Below are 18,757 nucleotides of genomic sequence, written 5' to 3' on the forward strand. Positions count from 1 at the left end.
AAATCAATAAACCTCCCACTATACCTCCTCCATCACTCAGTGCAGACATCCACACACCTGTCTGATGAACTGACTGCACTGCAGAGAGGGAGGGAGGGAGGGATAGAGAGACAGAGAATAGATAGAGATAGAGGGGAACAGTATAACATTGAACGAAGTGTTTAAAATAAACAAGTACAAAATCAACCAGTGAAAAACAGGTGTCAGCTTGAGTGGGGTGGTGAACATGTTGGTTGTTATCGGTGTGCCCAGCAGTGTGACCTGGGGCAGAGTTGTACGCTCGGTGAGATTAGGGGAAATGGCACGTGTTAGGCTACGGTGAGTTAGAGAGGGGGTAGGCAGGCAGCAGGTGCACTGTTGAAACAATAAACATCCACACGGACAGAGCCAAACTCCAAATAACTCATCCAGCTCACAGCACAGAGAGGAGAGGGAGAGTGCCAAGGTGATGACTAGGCTGTATGTGTTTCATAAGTCATGCCACAGGAAGAGGCGGCCTTTGGTGCCGCTGCCTGCCTGCCTTCTCTGTTTTTCCATCTCTGCTGCTCATCCATGGATCTCCCTCTGACAGCCCGCTTAGATGTTGAACATGTCAATATAGCACTGTCAGATGGAAGATGACAGAGAGGAACACGACGAGAAAATAGGATTAGATGAAGGGAGACAAGAAATGACACATCAAGACAGCATCCAAATGACATGGTCACTGTCAAATGCTCTATTAGTCTTTGTCCAGAAGACACGCTGTAGGGGGTCCAATCAAAAACGCATATTTTGAACAATGGGCAATAATATATTACTTGTGTACATACTCCTCTAAGAAAACCAATGGTCCAACCCTCATGTCTATATCATAATCCATTCCATAATCCAGGCTCAACGTTGAACTCTTCATCTTTCTTCGCAAATCCAGAGGACATAAACCAATATTGAGGTAAGATAGACATACATTTGGAGACATGATGTAGTATTTTCATATTTTAGTATAATACGCTTTCATATTAATGAGAAATTCCTGTTCTTTTTTGATCTATGTGAAATGTCAACGGAGCACTGAGCATTCCTCAAACTTTCTATTTTCAAAGCCTTATACATGTAATTCAGCTTGTGTCATGCGACCTGTGGAAACAGCTTTACAGATGACTACAACAACATGTAAAATCCTCAAAAGTCACAGAGAAAGAGGCCCGGCTCTGTCAACAGAGCTTGGTGCTTATTGAGTACCAGAGTATGAGTCATAATACCCATAAAACCTAGCGGTCAAACAAAGTAATGGCTCCAATTGTTTTTCCACCATTCATTTTTCCCAAAGGGTATTTTAGAAAAAGGTAAAATAAGTGCTGTGTTTTGTGTAGGCTTACCCTGGTGTGATGTTTTGATAACCATGTAAAATCTCTCTCGGACAAGGTGACTTTTATCAATATATTTTCCTGTATTTATCACCAAAATGAAATGCTAATTAGCTGCGAATGTGGCTATCATACAGATATACAAATGCCATGATGATCTGGATGAGATTGCCGAATCGAGGCAAAGGTAAGAATCTCTGGATTAACTATCTAATGTTAGATAATGTAGTAATTCATAAATTGGCAAAATTTCCTTAGATTGACAATTCTGTGAACTGTCTTTTGCAAGTTTTACATTTACACAATACCTGTTAGCAAAGGCGACAGCAAACATGATGTGCAGGAGCTTGCAGGGATTTGTAGTCTTGCACAATGTCTACTTTGAGGCTAATCAGCATTTTTGATTTCTGAGAGTAAAGCCAAATATATTGATAAAAGTCACCTTGTCCAATAGAGATTTACAGTTATCAAAATGTCCCACCAGAGCAAGGGGAAGTCTACACAAAACACAGCCCTTACTTTAAGTGTTTCTAAAATTCCCTATGGGAAAAATGAACGATGGAAAGCTATTGGAAACATTTCCCTGCTAGGTTTCTATTATCGGATATATTAGGTTACAAAATCCGACTTTTGGATATAATGTTAATATGTTAGAGAAATAACCCCCTGAAAGATTCAGAACATGAAGAATAATATTTGTCTTGGTTAAATGTATTTTATAACATAAGGAAGTAACATTATCACCAAAGCGTGTTTTCACCCACTCTTGGCAGTTATGAAGTTGTAAACTCAACTACGGCTGTAACATCTGCCACAGATGGTTCAGCTAGGCTGCACATAACAGGGAATTGAGGGCTATGAGGAATGTTTGGAGCACAGAAAAAAAACACTTTATGGATTTCTTAACACACACACGTTCTGAAGAGATCAGGTTTTATGTAAGAGAGCAAACCTCATCCCAAACCTGAAGGCCCAGCTCGATCCACCCACCATGATGTTTACTTAAACAGACTTGACCTATGAGGTTTGTTTGGTAAACGGAGAGAGCACCACGCAGTTCTGTTCCTGTCACCCTGCTCCTGGACACAGGCTACCCGTCTCCTACTCCTCTGATGCCGAGGTGTTCTGTTGTGCAAACAGGGCCACTAACAGCCAGGGATGTTTCACACAGGAAGGACATCCACACATCCTTGGTTGGTCATATAACCTCCACCTCTTCAAATGCACAAAGTTGATCTGTTCTCCAACTACTGCGTGTCATCCAATGGTAAATTAAACCATCTAAAGTACTTTTCTAGTCTCTGAAGATTGTCAACAAATTTCCATTAAGTTCTTAAATAAAATGGTGTGAAAAATAAAATATGTATCCTAAAACCAAATGACCCCTCAAAAACAGCATACGTTTCAGGCACTAAAGTAAGAGTACACTTCTCTTTACTGAAACAGCCGAGATAAGGCCCTCACAACCAAATCTGTTAGTACTAGTGAGGGTTTATATCTATCATACTATGAGAGCACGTTAAATCTTACCTGAGAAAAAGACAATAGTATATTGCTAAATAATAGCCATAGATATCCACCAGATTGGGGAAGAGAGCATCCAAAATGGAAAGGATTATCTCCATCCTTGTCATTCCATGTCAAAGAAATACATTTGGAAAGTAGTAGATATCTTCAGCTCTAAGTTCCTTCTTGGATGTGGTGCCACGATGGACTGAAATATCTCGCTGCTTTTATACACGATTTGTGGAAAATAATTAAACTGTCAAAACAGCGAAAACATGCAACATAAAGCTTGGCCTGGTGGGGACTGAGCAGAGGGGTACACAATGATCATTGTCAATTATCATTTCCACACATGCAATATTTCCTTCCCAAATACAGAGCAGTGCTACCCCGATTCACACAATGGTTTACTGTGAGGGAAAGTGGACATTGACATTTTTTTAAAGCTCAGAACCCAAGCACCATTACATTATGAAAGCCATACTTTAAATGTAAAGTTAACGAATTCATGGGTTTTAAACTAAGACCGAATAACAGCAGGTGAAACCCGACTAAGCTGACACCTAAAGGAATGTCTACATTGAAACATGACTGCCACCTTGTGGTTGTTGTAATAGCATCCTTGACAGTGATGGGAGTATAGTACCACTCAGTACATAGGATCATTTTGCCCACAACTTGCTCCAATAGCAAGGGTGATAGATGCAAAAATATTACATTATTGAGCTGTATGTTTACAGATGAGGGCATTGTGTTTAGAAATACAAGCCTAAGTTGTCAAGACAAAAAAACATCTGAAAATGTGATTGTCTGCTGTTCACTGCTACCAAACAAACATGCCCTACTAACTTACTGTTTCCACCACACTGGTCTTTCAATAATGGCAATCTCAAATGCCCACTTAGGCTTTTGTCAAACATTTGTCATTCATTTTCTCAGTCACCATCATTGGATTCATGATGCAAACATATTCCCCTCAAAATGCAGACTTTGCATTGAGATTTACAAAGGAAACAAGTATTTATTGCATCAATACAGCATTGAATCACATACTAATGTACCTTAAAATAATCAAAATAACCTTTATGCAAAGGAAAATGTCTATATGCCTGTAAAAACCAAGACAAACAATGAATCAAACTTCACCTACCAAATGTCAAAGTAGGAGATATGACAACAGTAGTTTACAACTGCAATGAGAATGGGATTGCAAGAAATGATTATGTTTAACTGAGCAGGCATCCTGTAGTCCCATGTGGTCACTCAATTAGAACTGTCTGTTCAAGCGAACAAAAAAGTACACACGAGATAATCACAGCATATTATCTGTGCAAGCCATAGTAGGAACGACATTTAAATCACAACAGTTACACACTAGATTTTTCCAAATGTACTTGGCCGTAGGCAATGCATGGCTCCCACAGAATGAGGAAAATAAAGTCATGTCCAGCTACAGTTAAGACTGCATATACTTAACACCAAAAGAATGGGGATGTCATCTACCTTATGCCCTGTTGACATTTTACGGGGATCACTGCTAGTGTATGATATTCCCGGTTCAACATACACAGCGAGATATACTACAACACCCTGTAGCTTGGCTTAAGTATGAAAGTCCATTTCACTCCCTCATTAATTCTGCCTACAGCCAGACATTCTCAGATACCATAGGGGGTTGCCTGTCCATCTGAGTCCACTAGCCAGTGACATGGTTCAGAGGGGTTTAGGCAGGGCAGAAACCTCGTCGAAACACGCATCATAGGCCTCCTTATAGTCCTCATGAGATTTGATCATGATGACGCAGGTGGGCCGCTTTGAGCCAGCAGACAAACCAAGGTCCTGAGGAGACAAATAACAAATCACATCATTGTGAGGTTGTTTGCAAGTTCAAATCCCCGAGCTGACAAGGTACAACATCTGTCGTTCTGCCCCTGAACAGGCAGTTAACCCACTGTTCCTAGGCCGTCATTGAAAATAAGAATTTGTTCTTAACTGACTTGCCTAGTAAAATAAATAAAAAATAAAACCATATGTTTAGTCGTATTAGACATGAAACCCCTGAACAAATGGGACGGTATGTGATTTACTGCTGGAAAACTAACACGGCAGCAATTCATATAGCTTAATCATTCAGCTATAGGTATCTGTCAATATAAAGGAAACACTTGAGTAAATGAGGGATACAAAGTATTGAGAAAGCAGGTGCGTCCACACAGGTGTGGTTCCTGAGTTAATGAAGCAATTAACATCCACATAATACTTAAGGTTATGTATAAAAATGCCCAAGTGTCCATTGTTTTGGCAACCATGGCTAGAAGAGATCCGACATTGAAAGAGTGGTCTCAAAGGAGCATAGGGAGTTTAAAGTAGAGGTCGACCGATTATGATTTTAACGCCGATACCGATTATTGGAGGACAAAAATAAAGATATTTGTAATGATGACAATTACAACAATACTGAATGAACACATATTTTAACTTAATATAATACCTAAATAAAATCTATTTAGTCTCAAGTAAATCACGAAACATGCTTAATTGGTTTAAATAACGCAAAAACAGTGTTGGAGAAGTAAAAGTGCAACATGTGCCATGTAAGAAAAGCTAACGTTTGGCTTCCTTGCTCAGAACATATGAAAGCTGATGGTTCAATATTCCCAGTTCTTCAATATTCCCAGTTATGAAGTTTTAGGTTGTAGTTATTATATGAATTATGACGCGTCACCTATTTCTCTCTATACCATGTGTATTTCATATACCTTTGACTATTGGATATTCTTATAGGCACTTTAATATTGCCAGCCTAATCTCAGGAGTTGATAGGCTTGAAGTCATAAACAGCGCTGTGAGTCAAGCGCTGCTAAGAGCTAAGCGTTGCTAAGAGTTGCTAAGAGCTAAGCGTTGCTAAGAGCTGCTGGCAAACACAGTAAAGTCTGAATGAATGCTTACGAGCATGCTGCTGCCTACCACCACTCAATCAAATCATAGACTTAATTATAATATAGTAAACACGAGCCTTTGGTCATTAATATGGTCAAATCCGGAAACAATCATTTTGAAAATAAAACGCTTATTCTTTCAGTGAAATATGGAACCGTTCCGTATTTTATCGAACGGTTGGCAAACCTAAGTCTAAATATTGCTATTACATTACACAACCCTCAATGTTATAATTATAAAAAATTCTGGCAAATTAGTTCGCAATGAGCCAGACGGCCCAAACTGTTGCATATACCCTAACCCTGCGTGCAATGAACACAAAAGTTGTGACAATTTTAACTAAATATGCAGGTTAAAAAAAATATATACTTCTGTGTATAGATTTTAAGAAAGGCATTGATGTTTATGGTTAGGTACATTCGTGCAACGATTGTGCTTTTTTTTCCGCAAAAGAGCTTTTGTTAAAACGAAGTAGGCTGTCATTCGATTATAAATTAACAGGCACCTCATTGATTATTTGCAACGCAGGACAAGCTAGTTAACCTAGTAATATCAACCATGTGTAGTTAACTAGTGATTATGTTAAGATTGATTGATTTTTATAAGAAGTTTAATGCTAGCTAGCAACTTACCTTGGCTCCATGCTGCACTCGCGTAACAGGTGGTGAAGCCTGCCACGCAGCCTCCTCGTGGAATGCAACGTAAACGGCCATAATCAGCATCCAAAAATGCTGATTACCGATTGTTATGAAAATGTATTTTGAATCGACAGGGCCGATTTTCAAGCTAACACTTATGGGAGATTCTGGATCAGCACCTGAGACAGCGTTTTCCACCACCATCAAGGAAACACCAAATAATGGCGTTGCATCTCCAATAGTTCTAGACACTTGCAGAATCTATCGATGCGGTTCTGACAGCTTGTGGTGGCCCAACACCCTATTAAGACACTATGCTTGTGTTTATTTCGGCAATTACCTGTATATGGTTTACATTTTCCTCCAAGATGTATAGGTAAAATGGTTACTCACCACTTTTGAGGGAATGTAGGCATATGGCAAACTCCTGTCCTCACACATGACTGGTAGATGGCAGTAAACATCGATTGGAAGAGTATCCCCAGCCAACACCACAATGCTGCAAAAGAAGTTTGAATATATCAGTTATCTGGCTGATACACCTGAATAGGGGATAATGCATCACGCAGCTAACATTAGCACACTGAGAACAAAACTTACCCAGTTTCTCCTTTGTTGATGAACTTCTGGACTTCTTTCACTCCTCTGCGAATTTGTTTGAGCTTGGATGCTGAAAAGGGACAGAAGAGCGTTGGAAATAAGAAACCTGCTAGTCTTGTTGGTTGACAGTGTGTGGCAACAAACATTTGTTGCCGAATCGCTAGCTAGGACACGTGCTAACGTAGCATGCTAGAAAACTTTCACTATTTACCAAACTACACCACTTAGCTAGTTAACTTTCTTGACTGTATATCGCTAGCAAATCCATGTAATATCTTAGCATGTATTTGGCAGTAGGTACATGAACCCAATATGACTGGTTAAATTACCCTTTTTTACACATTTGTAAAGTTTCTTGCTTAGCTTCTTGGTGGCCAGTGGATTCGCGATTGGGTTCATGTTTGCGATCAACTCTAGATATGATTTCTCTGTCACTCCGGTCTCCGTCGCTCCAGCATCCTCCTTGATGGCCTTTTCCTCCTTTACCTTTGTCATGTTTTCGATTAAACAAATAATATTAAACAAAACGTTTGCTTGCTGTTTGCAGCGTGCTTTGCAAGGGGGAAAAAATGCTACACACGTGCTGCCTAAAAAGGTTTCCGGTAGTTGCGACGTGTTTCCGACACGCATGTATTTTGGGGGGGCGGACTACACCCCCAAAATTGTATTGCCGCCACTTACTGTGTGCAAGAGGAAAACAAAAAGATCCCACAAAACGGGAACATTGTGTAGGTGGGGAAAAATCTATTCAGACGACCAACAATAAAAACATCCTATTTATTTAGTTAAAAACAAAAAAGCCAGGGGAGGGTGGGATATCTTCCAATGCCAGTACCCCATGTAGGTTCTCTTTCAAGTATTTGTTTCGGTGTTTCACTTATGGGATATGTTTTTAGCATATTAGTCATAAGCCTTTATTACACTACGCCAGCCATAATTGTCTGGACGTCGAGACGTGTGGAAGGGTGTCCCTCCTACCCTATAAAACACGGTCTTCTCGCTTTTCATCAGAAAGCTTACCTCAACACAACTGCACACGAGTTTACGACTCGCTCGCTGTGGGCTATTCTCAGGACTGTGTGGAGGTGGACATTTTCTTTTTCCTTCGCCTTAGTTGGAGGAAAATTATTTGAGGGAGGCAAGGGGTACAGCTGTAACACATTCACAACCAAGTTAGCTGTAGCCAAACAGCGACTATTCGTTAGGAAGCTAGCCACCACACTAGCTAGCTTTTGTGGGTTTTACTTCGACAAGACGTTTTTACTAGCTACACCAAGCTATCTTTTCTGATCTGTATTTTCGGAAACGGTAATCACTAGCTGTCTGACTAAAAAAAAAAACATAGCATCCCAATCACTAGCTGTCTGACTAAAAAAAACATAGCATCCCAGCTATGGCGACAAAAGCACTCCCACCCCAAATGAGGAGAAGCTCTCAGAACGAATATGCTCCTGTGGAAACAAGATATCAGCCAAGGACACCCACTTGGTGTGCTCCGCTTGCCTTGGGCTGCAACATGCCCAGGAAGCATGAACTTCCCCTGGCTCCTGTCCACACTGTGCCCTTTTCACTGTGAAGAGCCCCCGTCACAGGCTAGCCTGAGTCAACAGGAACCTAAAAAGGGGCTGACGTCCCTGATGACTCAGAGGCCATGGATATCCCCACGGGGAATCCTGAAGCGACCAGATCGGTGCCATTGCCCCACTGTTGAAGGACTCCAGTAACAACCTCGCAACCCCCCTGCCAGGCTTCTGGAGACGACAACGACCCTATAGGGTTTTTCGAAGACTCCTTCAACCCCTCAGGCCAGGCCACCAAGCCTCCTGCCGGGGATTCTGAAACTGGACACGCAGGTGGTACGCTACCCCCACCAGCTCTATGTGTGAACCTGCAGAAGGTGTACAAATGCGCTGCGGGTAAGGTGATTCCCTGGCACAATGCAGTAGCATAGACCACCAAGTCCTGCTATGAGGGTAAGAGACTACCCAAAGCCAAACGGGCGGCCAGGAAATTACTAACAGTCATTCCAGAATGCCTGGAGGTGGTTACCCATACCTGGAGTACATCTTTCTCTTCCAAGAACCCTGTCCAAGGTGGGTCAGTGTTAGACTACGTTGACATGGAAGGGATTGGGGTTGGACCCACTTTATCAACCAAGTACGAGGGCTACAGTCCTCCGCGACAGAGAAGGTCTACAGGTCGGTCGTCACAGCTGGGAGGGCGCTCAGCACAACCTCCATGCTCTCGGCATGCCAAGCTGAGCTACAGGAGAAGATAGCGGTCACACTGGAGCCGGGTTTATGGGACGAGATCTGCATTGTGTGATGACCCTCCCACTCTGTCTGCCGTATTCTCTCTTTGTTGTTTCCTTATTAGGATGCTGGTGGGCGAAGTTGGGAGAGTCGTAAGCTACATGGGAAACACCTGGGCCCGGTGTCTCCCAGGATAAATACACCACTTCCCCATTCATGGAGGAGACTCTCTCCATGCAGACACCTTTATAGATTTTGTTGTGTTTCTTGGTGTTTTTTTTTGGTTGTTTGCTTTAGCATCTTTCAACACCCTGCATTATCACATGCATGCATGCAAAACACTCACTTACACTACTGATTACACACACCATTGTATATTATACTTAGTTACTTATTTAATAAATATATATTTGTTACTCCTTATCTCCACATTGTCTCCCTTTTGTTAGGGGCTTTGAGCCGGTTCGTGACAAGTGCCACAGACCTCAACCTGCGTCTGCTTAAAACCGCCGTCTAGGCGTCAGGAAGAGAGATAGGGTTCATGATATCCCAGGAGAGGGCGTGGTGGCTCAATCTATCCACGGTGTCTACTAGTGAGAAGCTGAAGATCCTGGATGCTCCAGTAGACCCTGAAGGCCTTTTCGGTCCCACCGCCAAAAAGAAGCCTCCCTTCCCACCCATGGCACTGTGAGGGAAATGTTATGTTTATGTATCAAATCAATGCTACTTTCTAATTACTAATTAGATGGGTTCATGCAGGTGATTGACTGGTTGTGTATAGAGGAATCCTCACTATCACTGATCCACAACTTGGCAGTACGCCCAGAATATTGATATGGGAACAACCGAGGTATCTCAGATTCAAGGTCTCAACTTGGAGAGAGAGAGCCTTGTGAGTTATTGGTCAGTCACGCATGCGAGCCACCGGTAGTGATGAATTAACTATACCAAATCATGCAAATATAACTTGTCTGTGTATAGCCATATATAAGACAAATGCTGGGGCGGCTCCAGGAGAGCTCCTGATTGACATGTGTACTATGGTGCATTAAGTTTGTTGGAACCTCTCCAGCTTGCTGATAATAAAGAGGGATTCATTTTAAGATTGGCTTAAGGTGTCCCTTGAATTTCCACCACAGCACCAAGGAGCCGGCCGGCTCCTAACCCCACCCAGGGGGTAAGAAGGAAGAAGCGGATGGCCTGGCGGTGTCCCCATCACCAGAGAGGTGAGAACGGCCTTCCCTAAGGACGGTTCTATCTCCTCCGCCAATCCTGAATTTATTCCAGGGTACAAGTTCCCAGGCACCTCAGTGTTCTTTCCGGTGTACTAGGCCCAAGACGATGGCAACAGAACATACACACTCAGGCTCAGGGGGAATCAGCGCTTGTCCTCAAGGAGGAAATAACATCGCTAATTGGGAAAAGGGCAATAAGAATTGCCACGGTCTTGGGCCTAGTACGCCGGAAAAAACAGGTTCGTATCCATCAACCTAAAGGACAATTACTTTCACATCTAAATATATCCTCCTCAGAGGAAATTTCTCAGATTTGCTTTTCTAGGTGTAACCTCAGAATTTCTGGTCAAATCAAATGTATTTATGTAGCCCTTCGTACATCAGCTGATTTCTCAAAGTGCTGTACAGATACCCAGCCTAAAACCCCAAACAGCAAGCAATGCAGGTGTTGAAGCACGGTGGCTAGGATTTTTTTGGGGGGTTCTAGTCAGGATTCTAGCAGCTGTATTTAGCACTAACTGAAGTTTATTTAGTGTTTTATCCGGGTAGCCGGAAAGTAGAGCATTGCAGTAGTCTAACCTAGAAGTTACAAAAGCATGGATTCATTTTTCTGCATCGTTTTTGGACAGAAAGTTTAAGATTTTTGCAATGTTACGTAGATGGAAAAAAGCTGTCCTTGAAACAGTCTTGATATGTTCGTCAAAAGAGAGATCTGGGTCCAAAGTAACGCCGAGGTCCTTCACAGTTTTATTTGAGACAACCATTAAGATTAATTGTCAGATTCAAAAGAAGATCTCTTTATTTCTCGGGACCTAGAACAAGCATCTCTGTTTTGTCCGAAAGTTTGTAGTAGAAAGTTTGCAGCCATCCACTTCCTTATGTCTGAAACACAGGCTTCTAGCGAGGGCAATTTTGGGGCTTCACCATGTTTCATTGAAATGTACAGCTGTGTGTCATCCGCATAGCAGTGAAAGTTAACATTATGTTTTCGAATGACATCCCCAAGAGGTAAAATATATAGTGAAAACAATAGTGGTCCTAAAACGGAACCTTGAGGAACACCAAAATTTACAGAAGACAAACCATTCACAGAGACAAACTGATATCTTTCCGACAGATAAGATCTAAACCAGGCCAGAACTTGTCCATGTAGACCAATTTGGGTTTCCAATCTCTCAAAAAGAATGTGGTGACCGATCGTATCAAAAGCAGCACTAAGTTCTAGGAGCACGAGGACAGATGCAAAGCCTCGGTTTGATGCCATTAAAAGGTTATTTACCACCTTCACAAGTGCAGTCTCAGTGCTATGATGGGGTCTAAAACCAGACTGAAGCATTTCGTATACATCGTTTGTCGTCAGGAAGGCAGTGACTTGCTACGCAACAGCCTTCTCTAACAAGTTTGAGGGGAATGGAAAATTCGATATAGGCCGATAGTTTTTTATATTTTCTGGGTCAAGGTTTGGCTTTTTCAAGAAAGACTTTATTACTGCCACTTTTAGTGAGTTTGGTACACATCCGGTGGATAGAGAGACGTTTATTATGTTCAACATAGGAGGGCCAAGCACAGGAAGCAGCTCTTTCAGTATATTAGTTGGAATAGGGTCCAGTTTGCAGCTTGAAGGTTTAGAGGCCATTATTATTTTCATCATTGTATCAAGAGATATAGTACTAAAACACTTGAGTGTCTCTCTTGATCCTAGGTCCTGGCAGATTTGTGCAGACTCAAGACAACTGAGCTTTGAAGGAATACGCAGATTTAAAGAGGAGTCCGTAATTTGCTTTCAAATAATCATGATCTTTTCCTCAAAGAAGTTCATGAATTTATTACTGGTGAAGTGAAAGCCATCCTCTCTTGGGGAATGCTGCTTTTTAGTTAGCTTTGCGACAGTATCAAAAAGACATTTTCGAATAGTTCTTATTTTCCTCAATTAAGTTGGAAAAATAGGATGATCGAGCAGCAGTAAGGGCTCTTCGATACTGCACGGTACTGTCTTTCCAAGCTAGTCGGAAGACTTCCAGTTTGGTGTGGCGCCATTTCCGTTAGAATTTTCTGGAAGCTTGCTTCAGAGCTCGGGTATTTTCTGTATACCAGGGAGCTAGTTTCTTATGAGAAATGTGTTTAGTTTTTTTGGGTTGCAACTGCATCTAGGGTATTGCGCAAGGTTAAATTGAGTTCCTCAGTTAGGTGGTTAACGGATTTTTGTACTCTGACGTCCTTGGGCAGACAGATATTTTTTTATATGCCTTCCTAACCATCTTAAATAAACATGCCCCATTCAAGAAATTTAGAACCAGGAACAGATATAGCCCTTGGTTCTCCCCAGACCTGACTGCCCTTAACCAACACAAAAGCATCCTATGGCGTTCTGCATTAGCATCGAACAGCCCCGTGATATGCAGCTGTTCAGGGAAGCTAGAAACCATTTACATTTACATTTACATTTAAGTCATTTAGCAGTTTATCCAGAGCGAAAAATTGCATACACCTTATGACAACCAGTGGAACAGCCACTTGCATCTAAATCTTGTTGGGGGAGAAGGGGGGTGAGAAGGGGGTGAAAGGATTACTGCTATCCTAGGTAAACCGTTATACACAGGCAGTTAGAAAAGCCAAGGCTAGCTTTTTCAAAAAATTTGCTTCCTGCAACACTAACTCAAAAAAAAGTTCTGGGACACTGTAAAGTCCATGGAGAATAAGAACACCTCCTCCCAGCTGCCCACTGCACTGAAGATAGGAAACACTGTCACCACTGATAAATCCACCATAATTGAGAATTTCAATAAGCATTTTTCTACGGTTGGCCATGCTTTCCACCTGGCTACTCCTACCCCGGTCAACAGCACTGCACCCCCAACAGCAACTCGCCCAAGCCTTCCCCATTTCTCCTTCTCCCAAATCCATTCAGCTGATGTTCTGAAAGAGCTGAAAAATCTGGACCCCTACAAATCAGCCGGGCTAGACAATCTGGACCCTTTCTTTCTAAAATTATCTGCCGAAATTGTTGCCACCCCTATTACTAGCCTGTTCAACCTCTCCTTCGTGTCGTCTGAGATTCCCAAAGATTGGAAAGCAGCTGCGGTCATCCCCCTCTTCAAAGTGGGGGACACTCTTGACCCAAACTGCTACAGACCTATATCTATCCTACCATGCCTTTCTAAGGTCTTCGAAAGCCAAGTCAACAAACAGATTACCGACCATTTCGAATCTCACCATACCTTCTCTGCTATGCAATCTGGTTTCAGAGCTGGTCATGGGTGCACCTCAGCCACGCTCAAGGTCCTAAACGATATCTTAACCGCCATCGATAAGAAACATTACTGTGCAGCCGTATTCATTGATCTGGCCAAGGCTTTCGACTCTGTCAACCACCACATCCTCATCGGCAGACTCGACAGCCTTGGTTTCTCAAATGATTGCCTCGCCTGGTTCACCAACTACTTCTCTGATAGAGTTCAGTGTGTCAAATCAGAGGGTCTGCTGTCCGGACCTCTGGCAGTCTCTATGGGGGTGCCACAGGGTTCAATTCTTGGACCGACTCTCTTCTCTGTATACATCAATGAGGTCGCTCTTGCTGCTGGTGAGTCCCTGATCCACCTCTACGCAGACGACGCCATTCTGTATACTTCCGGCCCTTCTTTGGACACTGTGTTAACAACCCTCCAGGCAAGCTTCAATGCCATACAACTGTCCTTCCGTGGCCTCCAATTGCTCTTAAATACAAGTAAAACTAAATGCATGCTCTTCAACCGATCGCTACCTGCACCTACCCGCCTGTCCAACATCACTACTCTGGACGGCTCTGACTTAGAATACGTGGACAACTACAAATACTTAGGTGTCTGGTTAGACTGTAAACTCTCCTTCCAGACCCATATCAAACATCTCCAATCCAAAGTTAAATCTAGAATTGGCTTCCTATTTCGCAACAAAGCATCCTTCACTCATGCTGCCAAACATACCCTTGTAAAACTGACCATCCTACCAATCCTCGACTTTGGCGATGTCATTTACAAAATAGCCTCCAATACCCTACTCAACAAATTGGATGCAGTCTATCACAGTGCAATCAGTTTTGTCACCAAAGCCCCATATACTACCCACCATTGCGACCTGTACGCTCTCGTTGGCTGGCCCTCGCTTCATACTCGTCGCCAAACCCACTGGCTCCATGTCATCTACAAGACCCTGCTAGGTAAAGTCCCCCCTTATCTCAGCTCGCTGGTCACCATAGCATCTCCCACCTGTAGCACACGCTCCAGCAGGTATATCTCTCTAGTCACCCCCAAAACCAATTCTTTCTTTGGCCGCCTCTCCTTCCAGTTCTCTGCTGCCAATGACTGAAACGAACTACAAAAATCTCTGAAACTGGAAACACTTATCTCCCTCACTAGCTTTAAGCACCAACTGTCAGAGCATCTTACAGATTACTGCACCTGCGCCCACCTATAATTTAGCCCAAACAACTACCTCTTTCCCAACTGTATTTAATTAATTTATTTATTTTGCTCCTTTGCACCCCATTATTTTTATTTCTACTTTGCACATTCTTCCATTGCAAAACTACCATTCCAGTGTTTTACTTGCTATATTGTATTTACTTTGCCACCATGGCCTTTTTTGCCTTTACCTCCCTTCTCACCTAATTTGCTCACATTGTATATAGACTTGTTTATACTGTATTATTGACTGTATGTTTGTTTTACTCCATGTGTAACTCTGTGTCGTTGTATCTGTCGAACTGCTTTGCTTTATCTTGGCCAGGTCGCAATTGTAAATGAGAACTTGTTCTCAACTTGCCTACCTGGTTAAATAAAGGTGAAATAAAAAAATATATTTAAAAAACAGAGGGAGTCTGGAAGGGCATTAAGGAATCTTTGTGTTGCCTGTGAATTTTTAGCACGACTTTTGATGCTCCTTGGTTGGGGTCTGAGCAGATTATTTTTCGCAATTGCAAACATAATAAAATGGTGGTCCAATAGTCCAGGATTATGAGGAAAAACATTAAGATCCAAAACATTTATTCCATGGGACAAAACTAGGTCCAGAGTATGACTGTGACAGTGAGTAGGTCCAGAGACATGTTGGACAAAACCCACTGAGTCGATAATGGCTCCGAAAGCCTTTTGGAGTGGGTCTGTGGACTTTTCCATGTGAATATTAAAGTCACCAAAAATTAAAATATTATCTGCTATGACTACAAGGTCCGATAGGAATTCAGGGAACTCAACGAGGAACGCTATATATGGCCCAGGAGGCCTGTAAACAGTAGCTATAAAAAAGTGATTGAGTAGGCTGCATAGATTTCATGACTCGAAGCTCAAAAGACGAAAACGTCATTTTTGCGGGATGCATGTGGGATATGGTCACTAGTGTAACCAGGAGGTGAGGCCTCATTTAACACAGTAAATTCATCATGCTTAAGCCATGTTTCAATCAGGCCAATCACATCAAGATTATGATCAGTGATTAGTTCATTGACTATAATTGCCTTTGAAGTAAGGGATCTAAAATTAAGTCGCCCTATTTTGAGATGTGAGGTTTCACGATCTCTTTCAATAATGACAGGAATGGAGGAGGTCTTTATCTTAGTGAGATTGCTAAGGCGAACACCGCCATGTTTAGTTTTGCCCAACCCAGGTCGAGGCACAGACTACACTGACTGTGCTAGTGGTGGACTCCACTAAGCTGGCAGGCTGGCTAACAGCCTGCTGCCTGGCCTGCACCCTATTTCATTGTGGAGCTAGAGGAGTTAGAGCCCTGTCTATGTTGGTAGATAAGATGAGAGCACCCCTCCAGCTAGGATGGAGTCTGTCACTCCTCAGCAGGTCAGGCTTGGTCCTGTTTATGGGTGAGTCCCAGAAAGAGGGCCAATTATCTACAAATTCTATCTTTTGGGAGGGGCAGAAAACAGTTTTCAACCAGCAATTGAGTTGTGAGATTCTGCTGTAGAGCTCATCACTCCCCCTAACTGGGAGGGGGCCAGAGACAATTACTCGATGCCGACACATCTTTCTAGCTGATTTACACGCTGAAGCTATGTTGCCCTTGGTGACCTCTGACCGTTTCATCCTAACATCGTTGGTGCCGACGTGGATAACAATATCCCTATACTCTCTACACAAGCAAGTTTTAGCTTTAGCCAGCACCATCTTCAGATTAGCCTTAACGTCGGTAGCCCTGCCCCCTGGTAAACAGTGTATGATCGCTGGATGATTCATTTGAAGTCTAATACTGCGGGTAATGGAGTCACCAATGACTAGAGTTTTCAATTTGTCAGAGCTAACGGTGGGAAGCTTCGGCATCTCAGACCCCGTAACGGGAGGAGTAGAGACAAGAGAAGGCTCGGCCTCAGACTCCGACTTGCGGCTTAATGGGGAAAACCAGTTGAAAGTTTCTGTCGGCTGAATGAGCGACACCGGTTGAGCATTCCTACAGCATTTCCTTCCAGAAACCATGAGAAATTTGTCCGGCTGCGGGGACCGTGCGAGGGGATTTATACTAACGTTACTATCTGTACTTACTGGTGGCACAAACGCTGTTTCATCCTTTCCTACACTGAAATTACCCTTGCCTAACGTCAGCTGATGACATACATAGAAGGTTGGCTGCTGTGCGCTCAATCGAGACAAGATGTCTTAGAACACAGTTAGCTGCTCTTGGAACACCTGACATTTTGAGGTTTCAGAATAAACACAGTAAAGAGCTTTCTGATTCCCACGCAGACAATCACTTTCCTAGGCTTAACCCTAGATTCGGTATCAATCAAAGCTTGCCTTTCAGTGAAAGAATTGCTTAGCACTATTTTGCAGAGGGAACCTGGTCTCTTTCGATAAATGCCTGAGGCTGCTAGGTTTGATGGCAGCGGCTTTGGTAGTCATCCAATTAGGACGCCTGAATATGACTGGGTTTCAATGCTGGGTAACTTCTCTAGGTCTGAGACCATTACGTCACAAACATCACGGTGTACACGTCGCCATAGATTACACAGTAGTACTGCACTCCTGGAGAAACCAGACGTTTCTGTCACAGGGTGCTCAGATGGGCACTGTTTTATCTGGAAAGGTACTCATGAGGGACGCGTCTCTTTAGGATTAGGGTGCGACCCACGAGGGAAGAATGGTCAACAAAGTGTGGGGACCTAATCTCCGTTCTACTGCCATAAACTGCCTGGACCTCCTTGCTGTGTCCCTGGCATTAAAATCATTTTTCCTATTTCTGGAGGGTCGTGTACTAGGAGTACTAAATCTGGGGGCAGATTTACTCTCCAGGGGGAATCCCCTATATGGGGAGTGGAAGCTCCACCCAGAGGGAGCCAATCAGGTTTGGACTTTGGCATTCCAGCAGTGATCTTTATGCATCAAGGGAGAATACACAGTCTCCCATGTTCTTTTCCCTGAGGGATCGGGATGCACCGATGGGAGTGGACACGTTGGCGCACAAGTGGTTACGAGTCCTCCTGTATGCATTCCCCACACTGTCCCTGATTTCTCCCACCCTATCCAGGGTGCGGGAGAAGGGTCTATCTCTCATACTAATAGCACCACATTGGCAAGAGATCACGCAACTAATTTGCAGTCAACTGTGGCCCCTCCCTCTGCGTCGGGACCTACTGTGCAGGGAGATTTTTCATCCTCACCAGAACGGTTGGCACTCTGAACGGTTCAATTTGAACACTGCCGGGCTTCCCCAAAATGCCATTTTGACTATTCAGAGTGCTAGAGCCTCCTCCACCAGGTCCCTTTAAGATTGTAAATGGCGCATTTGAGAAATGGTGCACTAAATCACAGATCACAGTGCAATTCCAGTGCTCTGTCCCGGTAATTCTGTAATTTCTACAGGCATTATTAGACAAAGGAGAGCCCTTTTCTACTATTAAGGTATATCTGGCAGCTATTTTGGCTTGTCATGTGGGATTTGGGAGCACGACAGGGGGGCAACACCCCGTGCAGTATCCAAAAAGCTTGCCCCGTCACAGGACTTGTCAGTTGTTTTGGATGCTCTATGCCAACAGCCTTTTGAGACCCTGGATCAGGTGGATCTGAAGATGCTTTCATTTAAGACAGCGCAAGAACTGGAACATCAACGGTTGCATATGTTGTTCCCAGTAAGCACGCATCTACATGGACAGGACTAAAGGGTTCACGAAATGTGATCACCTGTTTGTTTCCTCTGCGAAACCTTACACAGGTAAAGCGCTCACTAGTAAGAGAGTAAAGGTCTTATGTTTCCTGCTG

The 18,757-nt window shown here is 43.1% G+C and overlaps 1 protein-coding gene and 1 long non-coding RNA gene across 2 annotated transcripts; one reads left to right on the forward strand and one right to left on the reverse strand.

Annotated features, from left to right (window-relative positions):
* The first annotated feature begins 455 nt into the window (after nucleotides 1–455).
* On the forward strand, nucleotides 456–12,935 carry LOC118370388 (uncharacterized). Its single transcript, XR_004822794.2, has 3 exons — nucleotides 456–934; nucleotides 9,735–9,972; nucleotides 10,425–12,935. It is a non-coding gene; the product is annotated as an uncharacterized LOC118370388 (long non-coding RNA).
* LOC118370387 (H/ACA ribonucleoprotein complex subunit 2-like protein) lies at nucleotides 3,851–7,651 on the reverse strand. The gene is made up of 4 exons (XM_035755364.2): nucleotides 7,363–7,651; nucleotides 7,034–7,103; nucleotides 6,827–6,932; nucleotides 3,851–4,694 (listed from the first exon to the last, which is right to left on the reverse strand). The coding sequence occupies exons 1-4, from the start codon at nucleotides 7,526–7,528 to the stop codon at nucleotides 4,569–4,571; spliced, it is 468 nt and encodes a 155-aa protein (XP_035611257.1). The 5' UTR covers nucleotides 7,529–7,651; the 3' UTR covers nucleotides 3,851–4,568.
* Nucleotides 12,936–18,757: the final 5,822 nt, after the last annotated feature.

The sequence above is a fragment of the Oncorhynchus keta genome, chromosome 12, assembly GCF_023373465.1.
Source record: "Oncorhynchus keta strain PuntledgeMale-10-30-2019 chromosome 12, Oket_V2, whole genome shotgun sequence".
In the NCBI taxonomy this organism is placed as follows: Eukaryota; Metazoa; Chordata; class Actinopteri; order Salmoniformes; family Salmonidae; genus Oncorhynchus; species Oncorhynchus keta.